Genomic DNA, 22,356 nt, shown 5'->3' on the forward strand with positions numbered 1-22,356 from the left:
CAGTAGTTTATCATCAGGAGCTACAGTGTTGGATTTCAAAAGTTGGTGTCCATTTCACTCAGTATTTTATAAAGTAAACTTCCAGGCAGCAGAGTTGTAGTTTTCTGGAAATGTCTTGCATCTTTTGAGACTTTAATAATGTCCTCTTTGCAAAGATATCCAGGAAGCTCTGCCAACCCCATTCTCTTTGGTGCAATAGATTCTTGTCTTTCTTGTGTAGTCTATAAATGTTTGTGGTCTCTTCTGTCATCCTCTGAGAGGCACCATCTGCCTGTAAAGTGTGCCATAAGAGGTCTGTGGTAACCCGTGGTGATATGTGGCATTCACATGCCAAAGACAACAGCACTGCACCAAAGTAAACTTCTCTTGTTGGTACAGTGACCAATGACCAGAAGTGATGTCAACACCAGCAGTTGATGTCGCATTTAGCACTTGTTTATGAGCTGAGTTTTGTCCCGCCCTTTGACATCATGTGGTCAGTTTCTTTAGCAGACCAGCAGTATGATGATGTTCTTTAAGGGTCACTTTGAATTGATTACATTAATATGTTTGTTAATTAGAGCATTTTAATATTGATTACACTTCTCGGTTTATGTCTGGAAAATGAATGGCCAGTACCATGTTGCATTCCCAAATCCTTCTAGACACCAATTTAATTTTTGTTTTGTCTTAAAAAATCCGGTAAAAATCCGGCCTTAATCCCGTGGGAACACTTTAAAGATTAAAGTCCTTTCTGTAGTGACCTCAATGTGTTCCTGTCTTTGATTTAGGCCCCCTAAGGCCTCCCAGTCCTCCACATCCAATCCTCCTATGTCTGCCCTCACACTAATAACAGAAACACACAGGCATACACACACACGATCACATATACAACACCAGTCTATTCCTGCTGGCTCTGTGGCAATCAGCTACATTTCTACTGAGAGAGGGCAAATACAACATAAAAGGACTTTATGCCAGCCTAATAGATTGCCCCCTATTGCATCCCTTTTGCCCTTGGCTTCAGGCAGGACACACTCGGGTGACAAGTTGACCCTTGCAGCTAACTTCTCAAACTCAGCTTTCTCTAAGAGAAAAAAAAAGATCTATGAAAATTGATTTTCAATTCTGGTTTCTACATTGCAACCCTCAAAATTCAGACTAAAGCGGCAGCCTCTGGGGTTTGGTCTGGGTCTGCAGTAGGCATAAGGAAGGACTCATCAGAGTGGAACAGACAGATAAAGAGCCCCAAAGCACATCCAAGGACATTGATTAGCAGGAAACGAATGCGTCTGACCTAGTTTTCACAAAGCATTGCTAAGGAAATGGACTCTGTGTTGATGGAGATGCTGTTGCCATGTACCAAGCATGGTTGCAATTAGATTTGTCTGTGTGTGTGTGTGTGTGTGTGTGTGTGTGTGTGTGTGTGTGTGTGTGTGTGTGTGTGTGTGTGTGTGTGCGCGCACGTGCGCAAGTTTTATGGGGCAAACTTAATTTATTTAGCTGTGAAGGAGAAAAGAGTTGCAGTAAGAGGGCTGACATTATGTGTTATTGTGGGACTTCCATTAGGGACTGACTGAAAGTTTAATGAAAGCAAATGGGATCCTGATAACAGAGACTGGAAATGTAATTCTCATCAAACAATCTGCACACCTTGAACAGCAATTAGATTGTCATTATTCATAACAGCCTGTCAAAGACTTATGAAAGAAGTTCATTTCTGTGTTAATGTGTTCTGGTGCTTATGCAAGAAGTTATAATTAAAGGGCTGTTTACAGAATGCTTTTAAAAACTGTTTCACAAGACGACTGTGTCACCCATTAACAAATTTACCATCAGTAGATCTCCTCAGATCAGATTTCATGTCATCAGTCATGCACTAGCTTGATAACTAGACTGAGTTGTAATTTTATTTTCACTTCATTATTTGAGTGTAAAATTTTAAATGAGCAGAATAAGTTAATAAATGTTTCACTTAGATATTGTACTGGCTAAGATGCCACATGACCACCTGTTTCTCAACATTATTATTCCACCAGCTGCTAATGTAGACAATGCTTTCTTATCCTTTAATCAGGTCTTTAGTGTCATCGTTTTCCATTTTGTTCCATTGCCTTGAGGTTGGAAGCCGTTGTACTGTCGGTCTCTGCTGCAAAGTATGGTAAAGCAGTTGTTATTGTTTCCTTCATGGTGTGAATTTTCCATTAGGAGAATTTTCCATGTTTCCCTTGGTGTTGTTGTTGATGTGCTTGTGTGGCACACCTCCCAACAGCTGATTACTGAATGCCATTAAACAGATGCAGATGTTACAGCTGTGCACAACTGTGTTTGTGTTGCAGAGCAGAGATTTCTCTTTAGTTTTCTTTGTAGAAAGCAACTTTTCGTCTCACGCAGGACATTCGATCGAACCAGACTGTCAAAATAATCGTATTTGCGGCGAAATTAGAAAAATAAGACTTTTTAATCCACAGACCTCTCTTTTTTCTTCTATCCTTCCTTCCATCCTTCGTTTCTATTGTTACTCAGGATCCACATCTGTGCCACATCAGGCTGAATTAGAATACAATAATCAAATCACCACAGCACCACCCCTCATTATCTCCTCTGGCCGCAGCCCCTCTGCCAGTAAGCCTTACCTCATTGTATCGTCACCGTCAGAAACATCCACAGCCGTGAAGCAGCACCATGCTCCATTACGATTCAATTCCACCCCCGCTTCCTCATTCAACCTTTGTTGTCGCCTATAAATAGGACACAGGATATCTGTGTGTTATTATTGAAACGAAGACCCAGGCCGACGCGTGTCTACACACACGCAGGCAGCTGTGTGAAGCCTGCGAAGACTCACGATTTAGGGGAAATAGATCCGTTGTTTTAACGAGCACAGAAAATTGTTCACATCACTTTTCACAGTTAGGACTGAAGAGAATATTGCATTAATTATCCAGGCTAAATCTGTCCTGAACAACAATATTGTCACTCTCACATGAGTCACTTAAGAAAACTTTGTAGGCTTGTATTTCTTTTGAATTAACTCTACTTTTTAATCTCTGTAGATACAATTTTTTCTCTCACTTTCCCCCCCAAATGTTTCTTTCCACTTCTCTTTGCTTTCTCTTGATCCAAGCTTTGGCCTCCCACCGACCCACCGCCTTCCCTGTCCTTCCTGCTCTCCTTAGGGCTGTGCTTTCCATCTCTAAAGACGTGGCCTCTCCAGTGATCAGGGAACACTTACATAACAGGCCTTATGGTTGTAAAGCCTGTTCCTCAGGCTGCACAGTCTGCTAATGATATGTGCTAATCACCCACAACACCGCTGCGAGGGATAGCAAAATACACACCCAGACGTGAACACACACCTGGCTGCTTTTGTTTAATGTTCCCAGTGGTCACACAAAGAAAAGTTCATTTCGTTCTTTGAATTCATACACAGACAATTCAAATTCAAAAACAGTGCAATCACTCTACATTAATCTCACGCTTGTCCAGGAAGGCACATGAATGCACGAACCCATGTACATGGATGTACAGCACTTGACAGTTTGTGCAAGTCACTATTTGAGAGATGTCAGGCTATAAAACACAGCTAATGACCTGTGAGGTGTTTCATGTTCCATTTTATCTATTTACAACATATTTCTCCTTCTTACAAGCTGGATGTTCCAGTTTTACAATGCACCCATAAACACACAGTTTCCAGTGACGGTTCTCGTTGTCTTTTCTCGTAATGTTGATTGTAACCATCAGCACTGTTTAAATCCTTTTTCTATTGCAATATCCCTTGGATACACAGGTAATGATGATTACTTTGCTATACAGGAACATGCTGGGCAAGTTTGCTGTTCCTTGCTAATCAGCCGATCTGCTGTTTCTTGTTGGCTCTGTCACACATAAACCCAGATGCCTGTGGGTTGGTTACATGCAGCTTTACAGTTTAAATATGCAGCAAAACTTCATGTCACATAGAGAGCTTTGAGGTTTGGGACAGTTTGGGAAGTTCTTACCCACTGCCACTCGTTGAAAACAAAGCACTTTGCTCATCAGACAGATTGAGCATTGTCAAAAACAAGCCAACTGAGAAAATCTAGTTAGAGGATCATGCATTTCTCCTAAGATATCAATTGCTCTCTTAACCATGTTTAGAGATATGTGCTTTACTGACCGAAATGGCGTCCAGGTACTTACTTTTTTGCCCATTTCTTGTCACCACCGAACCACAGTCCTTTTTATATGTCTAAATGTGTTTCTGTGTGTGCATCATTGGCTGTGCGTTTGCATGCACCTGTATGCAAACACATTCATGCACCACTCTTGTGCATTCCATCTCTGTCTGCGGCTGCCGTCATCACCCGGTGATGAGTGTTGTGAAATGCGGGATGGCCCCGTGGTATTTGACACCCTGGTGTTTTGGGGAAATTCGCAGCCCGGTGCTGTGGACCAGGAGGATTTGGTAATGACAAGGAAGTAGAGGAAGCAGAAATACCTGGGTGCCAATGATGTCATGGCCCAATGATGAAGTAATTGTCCATTAATCATGCTGGAAGAGATGCTGTTCGTACGATTGATGTGAAAATGCTTTAACTATTAGTGCAATAACAATGCATTGCTTAATAATAATGCATCCTGGGTACAGTATTATTTGATATTACACAATTTATGCTTATGTTTAACATTTTGAAACTATGTGCTCTTTCAGTTCTTGGATCCGAGGCATTACAAGCAACCACAAAACTTTGACAGATGTAATTGATGTCTGAAACATTTCGGCTTGAGACTGATCTAGACATGATACTGAGGAGCTCTGTAGAAGATAAAGGAACAGAGGCGTGGAGAATGTAGAACTTATTTCTTAATGCGGATTTTCCACTCTTTCTCTACAGGGATTGTATGTGTTTGCAGTGTACTTCGTCATGCACAACCAGCTGTGTTGGCCAACCAAAGCCAGTTACACAGTGGAGATGAGCGGCCACGACTCTCCAGACTCCACATACCAGGGAGGGGGACCCGCCACTGTCGGGGGCGACATCAGCAAATCAACTCAGAATCTCATCAGCGCCATGGAGGAGGTGACACACAGATACCAACATGCACAGAACTTAGTGCGCTATCAGAGACACAGATACACTTGTATTATCAAAGATAGACATGTTGTGCATATTAGATTATATGGATTTACAGTATTTTTACCCATATTATCTGGCTCTAATACTTTGCACGGATATATATGTTGCACTCCATTTTCCACTGTCAACTATATCCCCTCTGAAGTATAAAGGAAATTTGTGGGGGTTTTTTTATAGTATGGATCTTGTGACTTTGCATTATATACTGTACATGGCCATCAGTTCTGTCCGTTATTAAAACATTGTCCTCACAAAGTTTTCTACTGAGATATCGCAGCAACCTGGAAGTGGCTTCCTAGTTGAACTTCAGCATACTACCATAGTCGCATCCATATGCAGTTTTTCTATGCTGTGAGGACATTTGACTTTCGATGTCACCTCTAATAGTGGCTTGGATAATGGGGCTGGGGGTGATCCTTGCTCCTGTATCCCCAGATCTCAGCAACTTTGTTAATAAAATGGTATCACAACTTATATGAGTGATGGCCAAAACTATAAACAGGGCCTGATTTGTAAAAAGAAATGGGATTTTTCTTTAAATTCAAAATTGTAGTCTTTTCTTACCTTCCCTCACTGTGTTCCACCTTCTCACCTTCTCTCTTAGTCAAATGCTTTTCCCATGCCCTCATTCCCAGGGCTCTGTTTGCCCATTCCTGGTTCCTCCTTCACACATTTCTCACATCAGCTGAGCTTGACTCCACAGAGAACATTCATACTCACTCTCTCATTCAGACACTCACTCCTATTTGTCCTCTCTGCCTCAAACTGATTCTCATTGTATAACATCTGTGTAAAATTGTGTGTGTGTGTGTGTGTGTGTGTGTGTGTGTGCGTGCGTGTGTGTGCGTGTGTGTGTGTGTGTGTGTGTGTGTGTGTGTGTGTGTGTGTGTGTGTGTGTGTGGGCGTGTGTGTGGGCGTGTGTGTGTGTGTGTGTGTGTGGGCGTGTGTGTGTGTAAACGGTTTTCATAACTTCCACTAACTCCCACATCAACTCCTCTTGTGACTTTTCTGTCAGATCGGCACATCACATGCAAACACACACATGCACCACCTCTGTAGTAACTCAGTCTCCTCATCAGCTCTGTCCCTGGAGAATGCCCTATAAGGACCGAGCTGCTGAGAGGGAGAGAAAAAAGGAGGAAAAAAAAAGGGGGCAGGTTTAACTTCATTACTCCTGGGAGCCCCCCCCCCCCCCTCTTTCTTTCTCGATCCCTCTCTACACGTAGGAATCCAGTAATCTTGTTTTATTCATGAGAGCACACTCCTGTCTCTCTGAGATTCAGCTACGGCCCAATAAGAAAAAATATCAGCGCAGATAGAGAGCACTAAGACTGGCGATGAGTGATGATTTGTGGAGTGGATCGGCTGAAAGGAAATTGGAGCGGAATTGGAATAGGGATCGTAACGTGTAATTTGAGGGTTGAAAACATATTGAAAGGTTTGAGTCATCCACTCACGGCCTCCTGTCAAAGTGGATGTGACTGATCTGAGGTGCCTGGTGGTGCTTAATTCACCTCACCGGGACGCTCTGTACCGGTTACAGCCTAGCAAGCCCCAAACACACCCAGACACACACACATTTATGCATGTGCATGGATACAGCAGGCATTCATAATAAATGAGCAGAGTGGAAAACAAGAATTGATAATGTATTCATCTGATTCTTGTGGAAAGGAATATGAGTGATACACACATACAGTGATCTGCTTTTGTTGTAAGACAAATCGCTTTAGTCAATTTCCTCTTTTCATTTCACTCTCTGCCATTTTTTCTTTTCTTACTTTCTTTTCTTTTTCTTTTCTGCCCCATCACTCCTGTCTTTTGCTGTATGGATGCATCAGTTTCGCCCCCACCACCAATTAAAAACAAAATAAAAACAAAAATCTCTCATCCATGTAACTGTACCGGCAGCGTAATTTTTATGAATATGGGCTGATTCAGTATGAAACCCTAAACCCTCTGACCTCACTCTCACCCCATGAACCTGCTGTGACCCTGTGGGTTGGCCTTAACCCTTCGGGGTGCCTGAAAAAAACATGCACTCTGCCTGACCCTAACTCATCACAGACTCGATTACGTGGCTGACAGACGCAGCCATTCTCTGAATTAAGTGTGTACGTATGTGTGTGTGTGTGTGTGTGTGTGTGTGTGTGTGTGTGTGTGTGTGTGTGTGTGTGTGTGTGTGTGTGTGTGTGTGTGTGTGTGTGTGTGTGTGTGTGTGTGTGTGTGTAGACGATGTGAATGGTCGACCTGACTTTACCCTGTGTTCGCGTGAATTTTATCTTTTGGGCTTTGAACTAATCTTTATCAACAACACATGAAAACAGTCTTATGTGTACTACGTGTAGCTTATGAACAACACGTATATAAATTTACTCTCTATATAAAATGTCTTATATGATCATGTACATTAACTGGCTGCAAGGCATTTTATAAAATTATCTTGAAAAGTGCTATATAAATAAATTATAGTACTTTGCTGGTATGAAGGGAAACATTTACATCTCACAAATACTTTTAAATCAAACAGGCCAACAGCAACTATAATACATGCATATTGTATTTGAACTGTGTGCATGTTGATGTGTGTTGACGCAAATGACTGTATGCCGTGTGTCTGTGTGTGTCAGGTGTCAGCAGACTGGGAGCGAGCGTCTCTGCGGCCCAGCAGTCAACCCAGCAGTGTGTTTAAACCCAGTCCAGTGATGGGAACGTACACCACAGAGGGAGGTTTCATCAACACCAACCTGGTGACCGCAGACGAGGATTCACAGGAGTTTGACGACCTCATATTTGCCTTAAAAACTGGTGAGGATTCAAACCAACACAGAGATGAACCGTGTCTTCACACATTCATATTGTTTGTTTCCTGTAGCACAATAAGTTTTTCTTACATTGTATCATTCTCTGTTTGACAAATGAGTTTACTTTTTAAGGACAAAGAAATACCATTATTGACCTCAAACAGGTTCAAAACTTGTCTGAAGTTTCTCCTTTCTCCAGTTGTTGTTTCCCCTAAAAATTGCAGTGATTAATACCTGCAGGAATTTCACGTCACATTTATAAATGGATACTGGTTTTATTTTATTGATCTAATTAACCTACATTTAAGCAGAAGAGGTTCTGTTGAGGTTTAAGGGAGACTTGGTCCAGACAGGCAGCAGCGCAAACAATAAAGTTTGCAGCAGTAAAAGTAAGTGGCAGGAACACAATATAATATTGAAGTTCCCCTTTTGTATCAACAGTCTTATCACAAAATTAGAAGCGTTTCCAGGTTTCCACTTCACCTCTGGGAAATGGTTAAACACTATGACGGCCTAACAATTTCCATTCTGGCCCTTTGGTTTTGTATATAAAGGCATTTATCAGGATTAATTTGTGAACAGTCAGTCAGGAACTTTACTTGAGTCAAAACATCCTGTGAGTCCTCTGTCCTGTACTTTTCCATGAAATATAAAAATAAAGGCACTGTGGACTGTAAAAAAAAAAAAAAAAAAGGTCACCACACAACCGCACAATGTGGTGGCCGCAACAGGCTTCTAAAATAAAACCTTTTCAACCAGGGTTGGTACATGTTGTCAAAAATAGCAATGTTAAAAGTTAGGCTGAATAACAACAGAGGGACAGAAATGATTTTAAAAAAACAAAAAAACATTTGCTTTTGCCAGAATATATGTGTGAGTGTATTGGATTATTTCATAGTGTACATATCTACAATATCTGTATCATCTATTAGCATCGGCCCTGCTTAGTCATTCTGCTGCTGACCTTAAATTTCTCTGCTGCCATGGAAACCATTCTTTCTCCATCGACATCAATGTTTAATGAGCTGAGGGCCCAAACTGCTTACTGATATATCACCAACACACACACACACACACACACACACACACATATAAACACATACACACACATACAGTCCTCTCCTCACTCTTTCAAATCACTGAGTAATTGCTTCACAGTGTCTGAATGAGAATCAGACCCAGCTGGACAACAGCCAGGAGTCTCAGTACACCGGGACACTCCTCTGCTACTGATGTGAGAGAAGTCCACTGGAGTCAATTTCACACACCTGAAAAATCACCAGCCTGGTGAAGTGAAGGTCTACCACTGCAGACAGAGCCGAGCTGTCTCACCCGTACTGTTGATACAGTAAGCTGAGCGGAACAAATACTTTAAGACTGAATAGATGCTTTCGTAAATCTAATTTGAGAATCTACTTTAGTATCTAAATCTTTTCTGCTGCTCGTCCTATCCTATTACATGCAGTGTGAAATGTGAGGCTTATTTGTCAGCAAATCAAGTGAATATTATCCCTTCAACAAATATAAACATTTGACACGTTGAGGATGAGCTATGAATGAGTTATGTTGGTGTAGATGTAATATAAAATGAGCAATAATCACTTTTAGTGTCAAATCACTGAACTGAGATACCAGCAAAGTTACGTAGCAGCACCAAGTAATGTTGTAATGAATATTTTTATTTAATGTATGTGATTGCTCTTGTTCTGCTTTCAGCTGCTGTATAGAAGACTGCGGTAAACACAATATGTTTTAAAGCAGCAGGGATCATGAATTTGGACTTATTTATAGACATTACATTTGTAATCACACAATTCTTTGGGAAACGCAGGTGAAGACATCACGAACATCGTTACTGGGAAAAAAGTTTGGACAGTTTATCCTAAGGAAATTTAAATCATCAAATTGCTATACAATAGAAAAGTTGAAATCTTTCTCTGCCTATTTCTCATTCCTGGATGTGATTGTTCTTTGGTTATTCTTTGGTAATAGTAACTGTTACTCTCCACCAGTTCTCCTGCTGATGAACAGCTAACCATGTGAGTTTTAAGTATATCACAGTCAGCTTTAGTCCCATATCTTGGAAAAAGCAAGAGTCTGGTCTTCCAAACGGTGGTCACTCTGGGAGAGATAAGAGATTGGTAGTTAAGATAGACAGACCAGCCTGATAAGACCCTGAAGTTAATGGGACTGAGTCAGGTCACATTGAATTTCCCGGTTAATCTCCTGGGATTCTGGAGAGGAGAAATGACTTTCAAGGAAAATAAATGAATCATTAACAGTTATTGAGCGACGCCAGGCGTCCGATGGCTTTGAGCCCATTAAAGCTACAGTCCTGAGGTTTGGTTTGACTTTGCAAAGAAGGTTGCCCTGTCTGGGACACAGCAGACATTAATGTTTGAAGCCCACATCAGACTTCACTTTGTTGGAGCTTCACAGAAACTATTCAGTTACCTCAGTGCAGCACAGGCCTCTAGGGAGAATCACAGGAGACCTGCTAGCGTGCAGAAAAATAACACTTGCAACCATGGAGATAACCAAATTAAAAGTCCTTCCCAACAGGTGTGAGTACGAGAGACTTACAGGTGTTAATAAAGGTGGATTAGGATAAGAGGGTAGTGTTACACTGAGTAGAAAACTTGGACAGACATAACCTCTTACCCTCTTATTGATTGTGCGGTGAAAAGGTCAACCAGACCCAGAGGTGTGTATTTGTACATGTGTGTGTGTCACTCTACCTTCTCACTCTCTAAGTAAATTGACAGTTGTAGCAGTGGGACGTTTTTCTCTGAGCTAATCTTTTTTTTGTCTCTGTGCCGCCTCGGCGCTGCAGTGAACAAGCTATGGATTTTATTGGTCCTCTCGTCTGCGGACTCAGCAGTATTGAGTTATAATTCATATTATTCAGTGTAGCAAAGAGAAAAGTTTGCAAGATCTAATCAAGTCAAAGCAGTTGGCTCCTCACAGGTCTCTGGCATGGCCTCAAGAAAATATAATTGTCTAGCAGACACTTGATCTTTGCTGTGTGGAGAATAGAACTTAAAAAGTTAGATTTTCATAACAACAATGTGCTGATAAACTTGAGTTACAATCATCTGTATTTTTCAATTAAAACTCTACCAGTGTCAAGGACATTTCACACATTCCTGGTGACCTCTGACCTTCTCTTTGTACATATGTGTCACACTGAATTTATAACCTGGTTTAATCTCAACCAGTCAGTCAGCAGTAAAGATAATTCGCTAATCAGAATTACATAACCTTCTGACGGGGGTCAGTAACTAGCGCTGTAATGACAGTCTTCGCACTTCATTTGGCAGTGAACCATTAACACACACACACACTCACACACACAGGCACACATGTACTGTCAGCATATGTGCTCTAAGTCTAGTCTGACTGATGGCTGAACATTAACATGTTGGTTTTACTGTTAAAGAACAGCTCAGTGTCTGAGGGAGCCGTGACATACCTGACTGCATGAAGGATCGTGTAGGAATCATACATCACCTTATATCACCTTATTCTAAAAGTCACTGTTTAATGCATAAAGCAAATAATTCAATCTTGGACATCTAATATATACATAAACGTCTGTCATATATCATACTGATGTGTGATATTAGATGATGCTCATAATCCCCAGCCAAAGAAATATTATAAAAAAGGAATTTAAACGCAAAAGAAAAAAAAATTGAATCACGTGAACAAATGTTTGTTTCCTAATAATGAGAAATGTTTAGAAAATTTCTGAATCTGGAATGTGGATGAATCCTTGCAACAGTTGCTAGATCGATACCAAAAGTCAGCTCTTGTTTCTCGGTCCATTGCCAAACTTTCCACTACAAAAACATTCAACTCTTGAAATATCCTGCAAGCAAACAAATGCTGAAAAAGTCAGTAACTTTCCTGTTGAGGTAACTATACTGTACAGTAGTTTTTTCTTGTTGCAGTTGATAGCACACATGCCGTGGGGACAGTTGCATTAAATCTATAGTAGAATTTCTTACGTCAAGAACGCACACGGCAAGGTGTTGACATGTATGAGCTTCAGTGTAAATCCATCACCATTAAAACATGTAACATCTCTAAAACATATCTAGTATACCGAGACAAATAAATATTGGTGAATAAAGCATGGTGTGCTAGAGAAAAGTTGTGTGATATGTTTTAATCCAGATCAAATCTATAGTAGCCCAACTGTTTATAGATATAAGAATGCAATTTCGATTACTTACCATATATCATCACTAACCTGTTTTGCCATGTTTGACTGCCATTTCCAGTCTTACCTCAGTGTGTCAGTCTGCTCCATTTCCAGCTCGTTACATGACTGATCAGATAAAGTACATTATGCTGTCTGATAACCCAGAGATTATGACATATAGACTCAATTACATAATAACATTTTGGCAGATAAGCAGCACTGGAAATGATGAGTCCAGCTGTTGAGTTGGGGGATATGTAATATATGAAGACCTCAAAGCTAAAAAAAAATGTATGCACATATTTTCATATGTACATATCCCCTTAAATAAATAAATACACGGAAACTAATCATGTTTTTGGATTGAATCGTAATGTAACTTTTTGTGTCTGTTTTAGGGACCGGCCTTAATGTCAGCGATAACGATTCCATCCCAGGAAGCCACGATGGAGGAAGTGTAACCAACTCCCAAATAGTTGAGCTGAGACGAATCCCCATCGCAGACACACACCTCTAACCTTTTCACCTCATACAGATCCCATGTTCTCTATTCTTCATATCAGAGAGAAGAAATTACAACACAGTATTTTTATATTATAAAATGCTTTTGCACTAAAACAGTTTTTTAATAGAAAATTTTCATATAGACGTTTGATACTGTATGTGATTTTTATTGTATATCTGTATCTGTTACATATACATATATATGTATGTATGTATGTATAATCCTATACATAATTGTTTCACTAAATTAATTTTTTTTAAGTCCTTGATGGAGTTGTTTTCTGAATGTATATTTTGATGTTGTTGTTTTTTTTTTGTAGAAACCTAGCAAATGAGATAGCCAGATGTCCCCCTTTTAGCACAACCTCTGCTGCTGAGGATGGAGATTGTGTAACATTGTTAATAAATAGTTTACCATATATTTTACATTTGGATATGCTGATTACATTTTTACTGCTCATAACCTGTCAAAGAGGCAGTTTACTACTGGAGTGGCGTGGGGGGTGTTATATCTCTGATGATTATGTAAGTGAGTCTCTATGGGGTCAAGGGTCACATCCTCATGAAGGATTGTTTGTGTGAATCATCACTGGAATTTCACAACCTGGTTCTACAGTGAGGAGAGGTCTGCTCGACTGGTGTCTGCAGAGAGCAATGAATGAGAGATGAGAGTCTGAACATAATATGATGTAAGCAGTGGAGAGCAGAGGAGTGTGGAGAGAATATTCAGAATTCTGTAAAAGTTAAATTTTATTAGCTCTTCAGTCATATTTGAATCCATTTCAGTTCAAAGCATATACGTATTTTCAAAGCAACGGTTCGTTTTTGATCTGCTCTGTGAAGAGTCAGCGGGTGCGAACATGTGAACAAATATTCCCCTTTCAACTCTGACAGCAGCTTTGAACCTCTTGGAATCCAACGTCTACTTGACCCTTGCACCGACCGTTAACCTCCGGCCCTCTGCGACTCGACTTCTGAACTTGGTTAGTGGCTGCGCAAGAGGCTGTTACTTTTTCTGCTTAAGTAAGAATGCACGGTTTGCAAGAGGAAACAAGGAGAAGACATCAAACAGAGGCAGAGGAGGCTGAAAAATCATCTAGCAATCTAGTTGTCACCAGCAACACAGCACCTTGCTCATTACAGCGACCCTCCCAGGTTCATGGTGGATGGTTGAGGTTATGATCCCAGCAGATAATGAGGGAGCAGCAGCAGCAGGAGATGAGTGTGCTACTTGAAGATATTTTAACACTAAGGAACTGGTTAGAAAGTGTTGTTTGGGATGAACCTCCCTCCCACTGGCTAATGGTTTCATTCTCCTTCCTGCAGTCAAATTGAGGTGAAACTGCAGAGGGAAGAAAGAATGAATTCCCCTTTTCTTTTTTTGCACACTGAGTTAGTTTTGTTTTTATTTAGGAATGATTCAGAGCCAGTGTTTCCTTGTTCTTAAATTTATAAGAACATATTGATCCTGCTACCCCAGCTCGATATAGTGGGAGAGAAGGTATGGCTGGAGGTGCAGAACTTTTAATTTTCCTTTGTTTTCATTTTTTTTTTAATCCTCCACGGTGGCACTTTTCAACCTCTAAGGGAAAAGCAGTGAGAAAACTTTGTCCACAATGGAGGGACACCTCTACCCTGAAAAATAAATGAAATCACATCTCAGAACACATGTGCATGCCTTCTCTGTTTCCTGTGAGATGATTACATCACTTTGACCCGTCCTTTAAACGTCAGTAGGAGTCTTTCCTCTGGGATTTGAAAGGAAAACATTGCTGTAATGAGCAAAGAAGTCATTACTCCACTTAACAAGATAACACTCCACCATTTAATGGCAGTAGCTTCTCGGTTTGTTTTCTCCTGCTGTAAATGAGCTTGTAATAGTGCAGTAAGAACTTTTGATTGTCATCTAGCACTTCCAAGGGGCCTGTTTCATTGTTTACCTCCTTCTAAGAAAAGCAGTTAAGACACAAGCAATTAATTTTCATGCATTATAGCAACCTGCCATCATGGCAACATTACAGCTCTGACGTATTTCCATTATGCATCCATTAGAGCGAACTGCATTGCCTGTAGACTGCATTATGTCATCACTGTTAATGAGATATGGCGCAAACCAACATCAGTAATTTTGGAAGGCATGACAAGGAAAATGGATGTTCGGCAGAAAAGAAACACTCCCTGACCTTTAGTCACATGTGCTGATGAACGTCTAAAATAACCGCTGCATTAAAACTGCTGACGTCTAGTTATCCCAGTGGACATGACATATTTTACTGCATATGTTAGTTATGTAATTAACCACAGTGTACACAGTCCTGCCACAATCTTGTCTTGGAGGATAAGTGTTTGGGCTTATGACCCCTGAGAAACTTGGGGCCTGTTTCACAAAGGCGATTTGCGAACACTGCAGATTGCAAATGGTGCGACATTGTCACAAATGACTGTTGCTCACAAATTGCAGATACATTCGCGTGCTCTACAGGACTCTCACACGCTCATACATGGGTCACTAGTATGGCATCTGTTTTGATTAGTGTCAATGCAAAGAAAATGATGATCGTGTTTCACATCTGAATCTTTCTTGTTACAGTTAACTCAGCACAGTGACAGGAACCAGGGGGGATGGCTCTGTCCTGAGATAACAGAATCCACCTCCCAGCACCTCTACAGCTCTCTAACACTTTATATCTTGATTGTTTAATCACAATCACACAAAAACTGCAGCTCAAGGATTATGTGCCAGATTATTATTGGTGCTTTTGGCTGAACAGCAGTGATCTTATGATACGAGTTAATTGTCAAACTGCTATTTTCAAGGTCAAGAATGAATCTTCACTCAAAGATTTAATATGCATGTAAAGAATGTATAATGTGCTCTATTGTGGGATTGGTTCTTCAGGAAGTGCAGGAACTTTTGATTTGGTTTATGCTAGTTCTTTGCAGAGTCTCAGATGAGATGAGCAGAGCTTTAGTAAAAAAAAGTGTTCAAATTATCTAAATCATCTCTCTATCCGTTGGGGGGAAAGCAATTAATCCGCCACAGCAAGCAGCTTGATCTCCCAACCCGCCAGCCTTGGTCCCAGAGACACCAGACTGCAGGCAAACATGTTTATGTTGAAGTCCTTGGTCTCCTCTCGACTGTGTGCCCTCTCTGTCTGTCTGTGCCCAGGGAGAACGACAGAGATAAGACAGCCGACAACCAGGCAACAGCTGATTCACAGCTCAAACTCACAGCCTGTCTGAATGGATGCTCAGATGATGACTCGGCACATCTCGCTCTCAGTGAATCACCACGTCCTCCACGCACAGTTGTCTGACAAAATAAAGGAGGGGAGACCGGATGATGAAAAGAGCACATATTCCCATCAGTTGTGTCCTATTTTAGGAGCTATCAGTCATATCTCTCATTTAACACCTTCCTTGGCCTTGTTAGTAAAGATGTGACTGGGGGTTTTTTGAAAAGAAAAAAAAAGATTTTGTTTTTCACAAGAGAGATGAAGTTACACCACCCAACAATAAGAAATGGTATTGTGTTATTATTATATATATACTTTGACATTCAACTTATTATGACAACAACGATCTCCATGGATTACATCATTCTTTAAACTCAATAGAAAGGGTATGAATTTCTGAAATGTGATAATGCCACCTTTAGACTGTTTTCTCTTGGTCTTTTCTCTACCACATAATAAATGTAAGAAAACCCCTCTTTAATTCTTCAGGCTCTGAGTAAGTGCACAGTTTAGGTGAATACAAACTAGTCAGACCTCTTCAATGGAACATGCAACACCTTGTCTCAGACTAACAATAGAGTGACCCAGTTCCACACACACACAGGAGAGGTGAGGCTGAGGCGAGAGGTGAGTCTTACACAGCCAGACAGTGAGTGAGAATTGCTGTGACGAGACGGCAAGGGAATAACAGATGCGCAAAATTAACATGTTGACCTACTTAACGTGCCTGAGTTTCTGTTTTCGCTTCCTTAAAATGATTTGTGCTGTACATAATCCAGCCCTCCTGTGGAGAAATTCAAGAAGGTTATGGCAGCACATGCACATCTTGTGCCTTGAAAGTCTCAGCCTGTATCTAAACATCCCACATTAGAAACATCTTGGCAGTGTAGGTGTAATTTGAAGGGTATAGAAGCAGATTTTTGTGGTTTAACTCACCATATAGATTAATATCAGGCATTGGAAATAAGATTAACTTAAGACGTTTTAATGTGTTAGATGTAGTGTAACACAATGCCATGCATACATACCCTACTTTAACTTACAGATAAAATAACTCATAACTTTCCAATCTTTCCATACTAATGGCATGTAAGAGACTCAACCCAAACCCTTTCACCCCTCTGTATCCCACAGAGACCGCTGAGCAAGCACTGCTGTCTAAATTCATGACCTCAGAATTCAGACGAGTTCAAATACGGATGATTTGCGCTGCTAGTAAGCATTTGTGAGTCTCTGTATTACGCACATCATACTGCTTGTACTCCCACTACATTCCCCATGTTCCTGTCAGCCTTCCCTGAAACACACGACAGAGCAAAAACAAAAAATAAAAGAAAGGAAGGTAGGACACCGAGTCAGCAGAAGCTTCGTTCATGTATGCAAAGTGAGGGGAGATGACAGAGTGACTCATAGAAAGCTGAAAGTAAACATGTTAAAATGAGTGTGCTTTTGTGTGTGAGTTTGCACATGTTAAAGTAAGTCAGTAAGAAACTTTATTTATGAAGCACCTTTCGAAACCAGGGTTACGAGGTGTTGTAAAGTGGAAACAAGAAAAGTGCATAGTTAAGAAAACGGGAGATAACATCCATCCATCCATCCATCCATCCATCAGCTTTACCGCTTATCCATATAGTGTCATGGGGGGGCTGCAGCATATCACAGCTGACACTGAGCAAGGGCGGGGAACACCCTGGAGAGGTTGCAGTAGATAACGATATAAAGAAAATAATGGAAACAATAAAAGTTACACAGATGTACACATTATTGCATTACGAGATTAAATCTGTACAGGTGAGTTTTTAACAGCTTCTTAAAGCTTCTAACTGAGTCAGAATTTTCAAAGACAGTTCCAGAGGGTGGGGGTCACAACTGGAAAAGCATGATCACCTTTGGTTTTAAGCCGAGATCTTGGGATAGCCAGCAGGCCAGCAGACCTCAGTGGTCTCATCATGGTCAACACAGTTATTTGGAAATATAAAGTGGGGCCAGCCCATGTAGTGCTTTATACGTAATTAAATTAATTTTAAAGTCAGTCTACAGCAGCGTTTTGGACCAACTGGAACCAGGACAGAGAAGAGGGATTAAGTGTGGTCCTAATGAACTAAACGCAGCTTTAAAAAGAGAGGTTGGAACAATGTCAAGGGAACTAGATGAGGGGTGCACTTGGAAGACGATGGCTGTGAGTTCTCTCAGGGAAATTGAGCTAAATTGGCTCAATAAGGAAATGCGGGCCAGGCAGTCAACCTCAGGGGGACAGGAAAGCAATATTTTAGATCTTATATCAGTGACCTTGTCCACAAAAAATTATAAAAACAATTCACAGTCATTATTTGAAAGGACCAGAAGGGGGTAGGGATTTGGGGGTTCAGCAAACTATCAGTAGCGCTAAACAAAGCTCTGGGATATTTTTTTTGCAGTCGATTAAATTAAAAAATATTACGAGAACACGTTCTCTCGTTCACTTTCATTTTAAAAAATGAAAGTAGTTCCTTCATAGAGTGAACCTCCAACCTAGTGTGTTTCCACCTATGCACAATCTTTCTCCACTCTCTTTTAAGACGGCATATGTCATCGTTCATCCAAGGGGATGAGTTAAAAGTTCAAATAGTTTTGTTTTTAAATGAAGCAGCAACATCTAAGGGTTATAAACAGAGGCTTTCTTCCCACCGTTCCTGATGTCCATGGAAGGACAGAGACAATCAGCTCAGTGAGGACATGATGCAAATATGTTCCTACATCAGTGTGTGTGTGTGTGTGTGTGTGTGTGTGTGTGTGTGTGTGTGTGTGTGTGTGTGTGTGTGTGTGTGTGTGCTTGTGCGAGCACTTTATATTACCCCTCATTAAGGTGGCAAATGATGACCTTTTCTATAATAGGATCAGAGTGTGCTCCTCTTTCTACACTTACACCATCTTGCCGTCCACCGTCGGTTACATTGCACTCATCACTGCTACAGTGATGTGTCTGACATCACCAACAAGTGCCGGAGGGTATCCGGTGGCTTCAGCAGTGCCAGTAGTGTCACTGCTTGAAAACTTTGAGTATGTGTTTATTCTTGGGTGATTAGATGAAGACTTCGGCCTTCTACAGCCTAATATGGGGGTATGGAAAAGTCAATAACACTTTATTATGAGATACACAATACATAAGGTTTAACCAGAGGCAAGGGTTCAATGGAAGATGTCAATTTTTAAAGATAACTGATTTGTTTTTACAACTTGCCAATACAGTAACTACCCTATACAGTATATTAGGTCAAAATTGAGTTCAGACTGGAGTCCGACTTTTTCACATATATTTGATTAGTTATTGTAAATGTATATACAAAACATTTTTTATATACAAAACAATGTATTGCACTCTGGTTTAATGTCTTCACCCTTTAAAACACATATTTACATGTATGTATTGTGTATTAAGTTTAAAATTATTTATTTAATACATGATGCAATATATCATCTAATGTTATGGTAAACTGACAGACGTCCAGCAGAAAGATACATTTAGTTCAAACTATGGTCTGTAAACGATCAAAAACAAGTTTGATTTGTTAAAAAAAAACTAATTCAAACAGACTTAAAATTGACAAGAAGACTGAAAGAACACATTTTGTGTGCAGATATACAGTTTTCCACTTCAGTGAAGTCTTTTCAAAGGCAGGTTGTATGGGAGCATGAAGCCAACCTTTGTATCAGTTACACAATTAGCCGGCCAACCTGACAACTTCACTTTGTAGTTACCCAGCATTAATGAATTATTCAATAATCATTAATGAATGAATGATTAATCACAAGTTGTAAATCCCATATAGTCATTTAAAAGTGCAGTCTATTGTCTTCTTTACATTGAAATTTTCTATGTAAATATAGGGAAAAGAGTGACAGATGGCGACAGCGGTGCCAATGGGCGCAATTAAAACGAGTGTAAGGACATGAATGTGTGTAACTTGTGTCTGTTTAAGATTTAAGTCACATTTTTTTCCTGTACCAGGTCGTTTTTTTTAGCAAGTTCTCTACAAGAAAACCACTCGGTAGGTTTTTTCTAAAGTACTTATTTACGTACACAAAGATTTGCGAACTGCACTGAAGTTGAAACCAGCAATGTCATCAAATTCTCAGCTTATAATTTGAACAAACTCATTACCACTCTCTTTAGATTCATTCAGAGTGACTCTGTACAAGCTTAACCTAATTAAAATGGATGAGATGCACTTGAGCGGTTGGATGCCGATCGTATCTTCAGGGAGTCCAACATTCACATTTTTTTTGAAGCTGCTGACGCCCAGGTCTGATAACATGACCTTTTGACTCTTTCCGTCCACTGACTCCAAAGGTCAGGCAGATTAAAAACAAGCCTTGTGGAGGTGTAGCCGGGAGCACTGGAGCAAACAGGATGTCTTGAGCTACAGACATAGACATCATAGATCAATGCAGCATGTTCATTGACACGAGCGGGTTATTGACTGAAGATGACAGCTGGGTGTAGCAGAGCAGTTCTGAATGACGAATTCAACTGTAGTGAAGAAAAAAAAAGGAAAAGAAAAGAAAGAAGGAAAAGAGGCCGAGACAGACTTTCCCTTTGGTCAGTTTCTAGATGTGTCCTTGATGCTTTTCGCTGTTTCCTCGCCATATTACAGCGTGCAAAGTGTTTTGTAGCTGCAGGCTGTAACTGCTCTATGAAATGTGATTCTGCAAAATGAAAGGCAACACTGTCCGTGAAGGCCTTGCCAAAATGGCTGACCGGGGGGGGATGAAAATGTAAGGTTGTACTTAGCCAACAGGAGTAGACATATCATGTCTGTAAATGGCACTCTGTCTTGTTCTCACTATGTTGTCTGGTTGGCAAGAAAACTAGATTGTCCGCTCTGTGGCATGTGTTTGCTTGTGCTTATCTCTATGTACGTTCCTGTAGGGCCATGTATTTGTTTGTGTGTACACACACATGCATAAAGCCATGCATGTGTGTGTACTGGTTTAGGCTCGTTCACAGGCATGTGAACTGCATCGCCCTCACTGCATGCCAATGCGTGAGTGTTGGTACAGTACATATGCTTTCATGTACTTGAAAGTTGACACTGGAGCCAGCCTCCAGGTTTCCATCTATATTTCTAACCCCTCCTGCAGCCTGGAATAGTGGTCACGTTTGAACAGATCATTTGTTTTGCTGGAAACACAGATCTCTCTGAGGTCCACAAACAGTCAGAGTCAGATATGAAACCTGTCCTCTTTTGTCCTCAGTGTTCATTTGTAAGAAAAAGGATCAAAGCTGTGTGTATCGTAATTTTGTTTTGTTTGCTTGTCATAAGCAGCGCTGTGCTCGAGTGCAAATCAGGTCTGAAGCACTGGTCTCTGCAAGCTGTGCTGTATCCACCACCACCACCACCACCACACCCATTTGTGCTTGAGTGCACACGTGTGTGCTCAAAGTTAGTGACTGTGTGCACAAAAGGGACTGTGTGCATGGTTTGTGTCTATGCAGTGAAGTAGATTACGAGCAGAGTCTTGATAAAGTATTTCAGAGTCGCCAGCTATCTGTGGCGACGAGTGAAGTCAGTTATAAACTCTCTCTAACTGCTCCCTCTCTCCCTCTCTGGAGGGCATTGTTCAGCAGGCCGAGACCAGTTCTTGGTTATCACCCACGGGTTGCTTTTGCTGACAGCTTAATACATGTGATGGAGAGGTAGCAGCTCTCCTATCATCTTCTAGCTATTTATTGTGACCACGGCATCACAAACATGACCACCACCACCACCATCATCATCATCATCATCATCATCATCATCATCATCATCACCATCACCAATATCAGCAGCAGCATCATAACTATAATCAATTCCATCTTTATTATTACTACCAAACAGAAGAGGAATTGAGACTACACACAATACACCTGTTACCAACCGCCTCAGACACTACATTTCATTTTAGTTCCGTTCTGTTTGCTGTTTTCAGGTAAAAGTAAATCAGATTAAAAAGCCTTGTTATTCAAATGAGTTAATGTTGTTTGTCTGAAATGAGAGAGGACTTTTTGACCTCAGTAGTAAGGATGCACTCTATAAATACCACAATCTAAGCACAGTAAGAGGAAATGTGAGCCATCGTGCAGCCAGATATCACTTACAGCACTTCTTTTAGCATCTACAAGCGCGCCTAACAGATAACATGCCACCGGGAAAGCATAACAGCTAAGCAAAAGAGGGAGGAAGTGGTGACAAAGTTGCTGTATTGGAGCGATACAGAGGGAAAGCAGTGGTGACCTCAGCGGAGGGACGTGCGACCTTTCCAAAGGAAGTGACACATCAGAGAGAGAAAGTCATCATGTCACACTGGTTCCTCTGTGTGTGTTCAGCCAGACCCAGCTGGTTTGATCCAGCAGTTCGTCTGCACCAACAGCAGCAGCAGCAGCAACAACATCATCGCATGAGGCAGAGTAACCGGCCCGATCAGGCTCTGACTGCACACAAGAACAATATCAGTTATTGTTGTGTGTCCGTGATGAAATGTCA

General features: G+C 40.8%; 1 protein-coding gene across 2 annotated transcripts in view; it reads left to right on the top strand.

Moving 5' to 3' along the window:
* adgrv1 (adhesion G protein-coupled receptor V1) overlaps nucleotides 1–13,043 on the top strand; it is a 113,414-nt gene extending 100,371 nt beyond the window's left edge. For both annotated transcript variants that reach the window (XM_056376794.1, XM_056376795.1), the window contains 3 exons: nucleotides 4,860–5,045; nucleotides 7,733–7,910; nucleotides 12,512–13,043. In XM_056376794.1, coding sequence (XP_056232769.1) covers nucleotides 4,860–5,045; nucleotides 7,733–7,910; nucleotides 12,512–12,630 — 483 coding nt within the window. In that variant the 3' untranslated portion in view covers nucleotides 12,631–13,043. The remainder of the gene's footprint in view (nucleotides 1–4,859; nucleotides 5,046–7,732; nucleotides 7,911–12,511) is intronic.
* The last annotated feature ends 9,313 nt before the right edge of the window (nucleotides 13,044–22,356 follow it).

The sequence above is a fragment of the Seriola aureovittata genome, chromosome 5 (assembly GCF_021018895.1).
Source record: "Seriola aureovittata isolate HTS-2021-v1 ecotype China chromosome 5, ASM2101889v1, whole genome shotgun sequence".
NCBI classification, from domain to species: Eukaryota; Metazoa; Chordata; class Actinopteri; order Carangiformes; family Carangidae; genus Seriola; species Seriola aureovittata.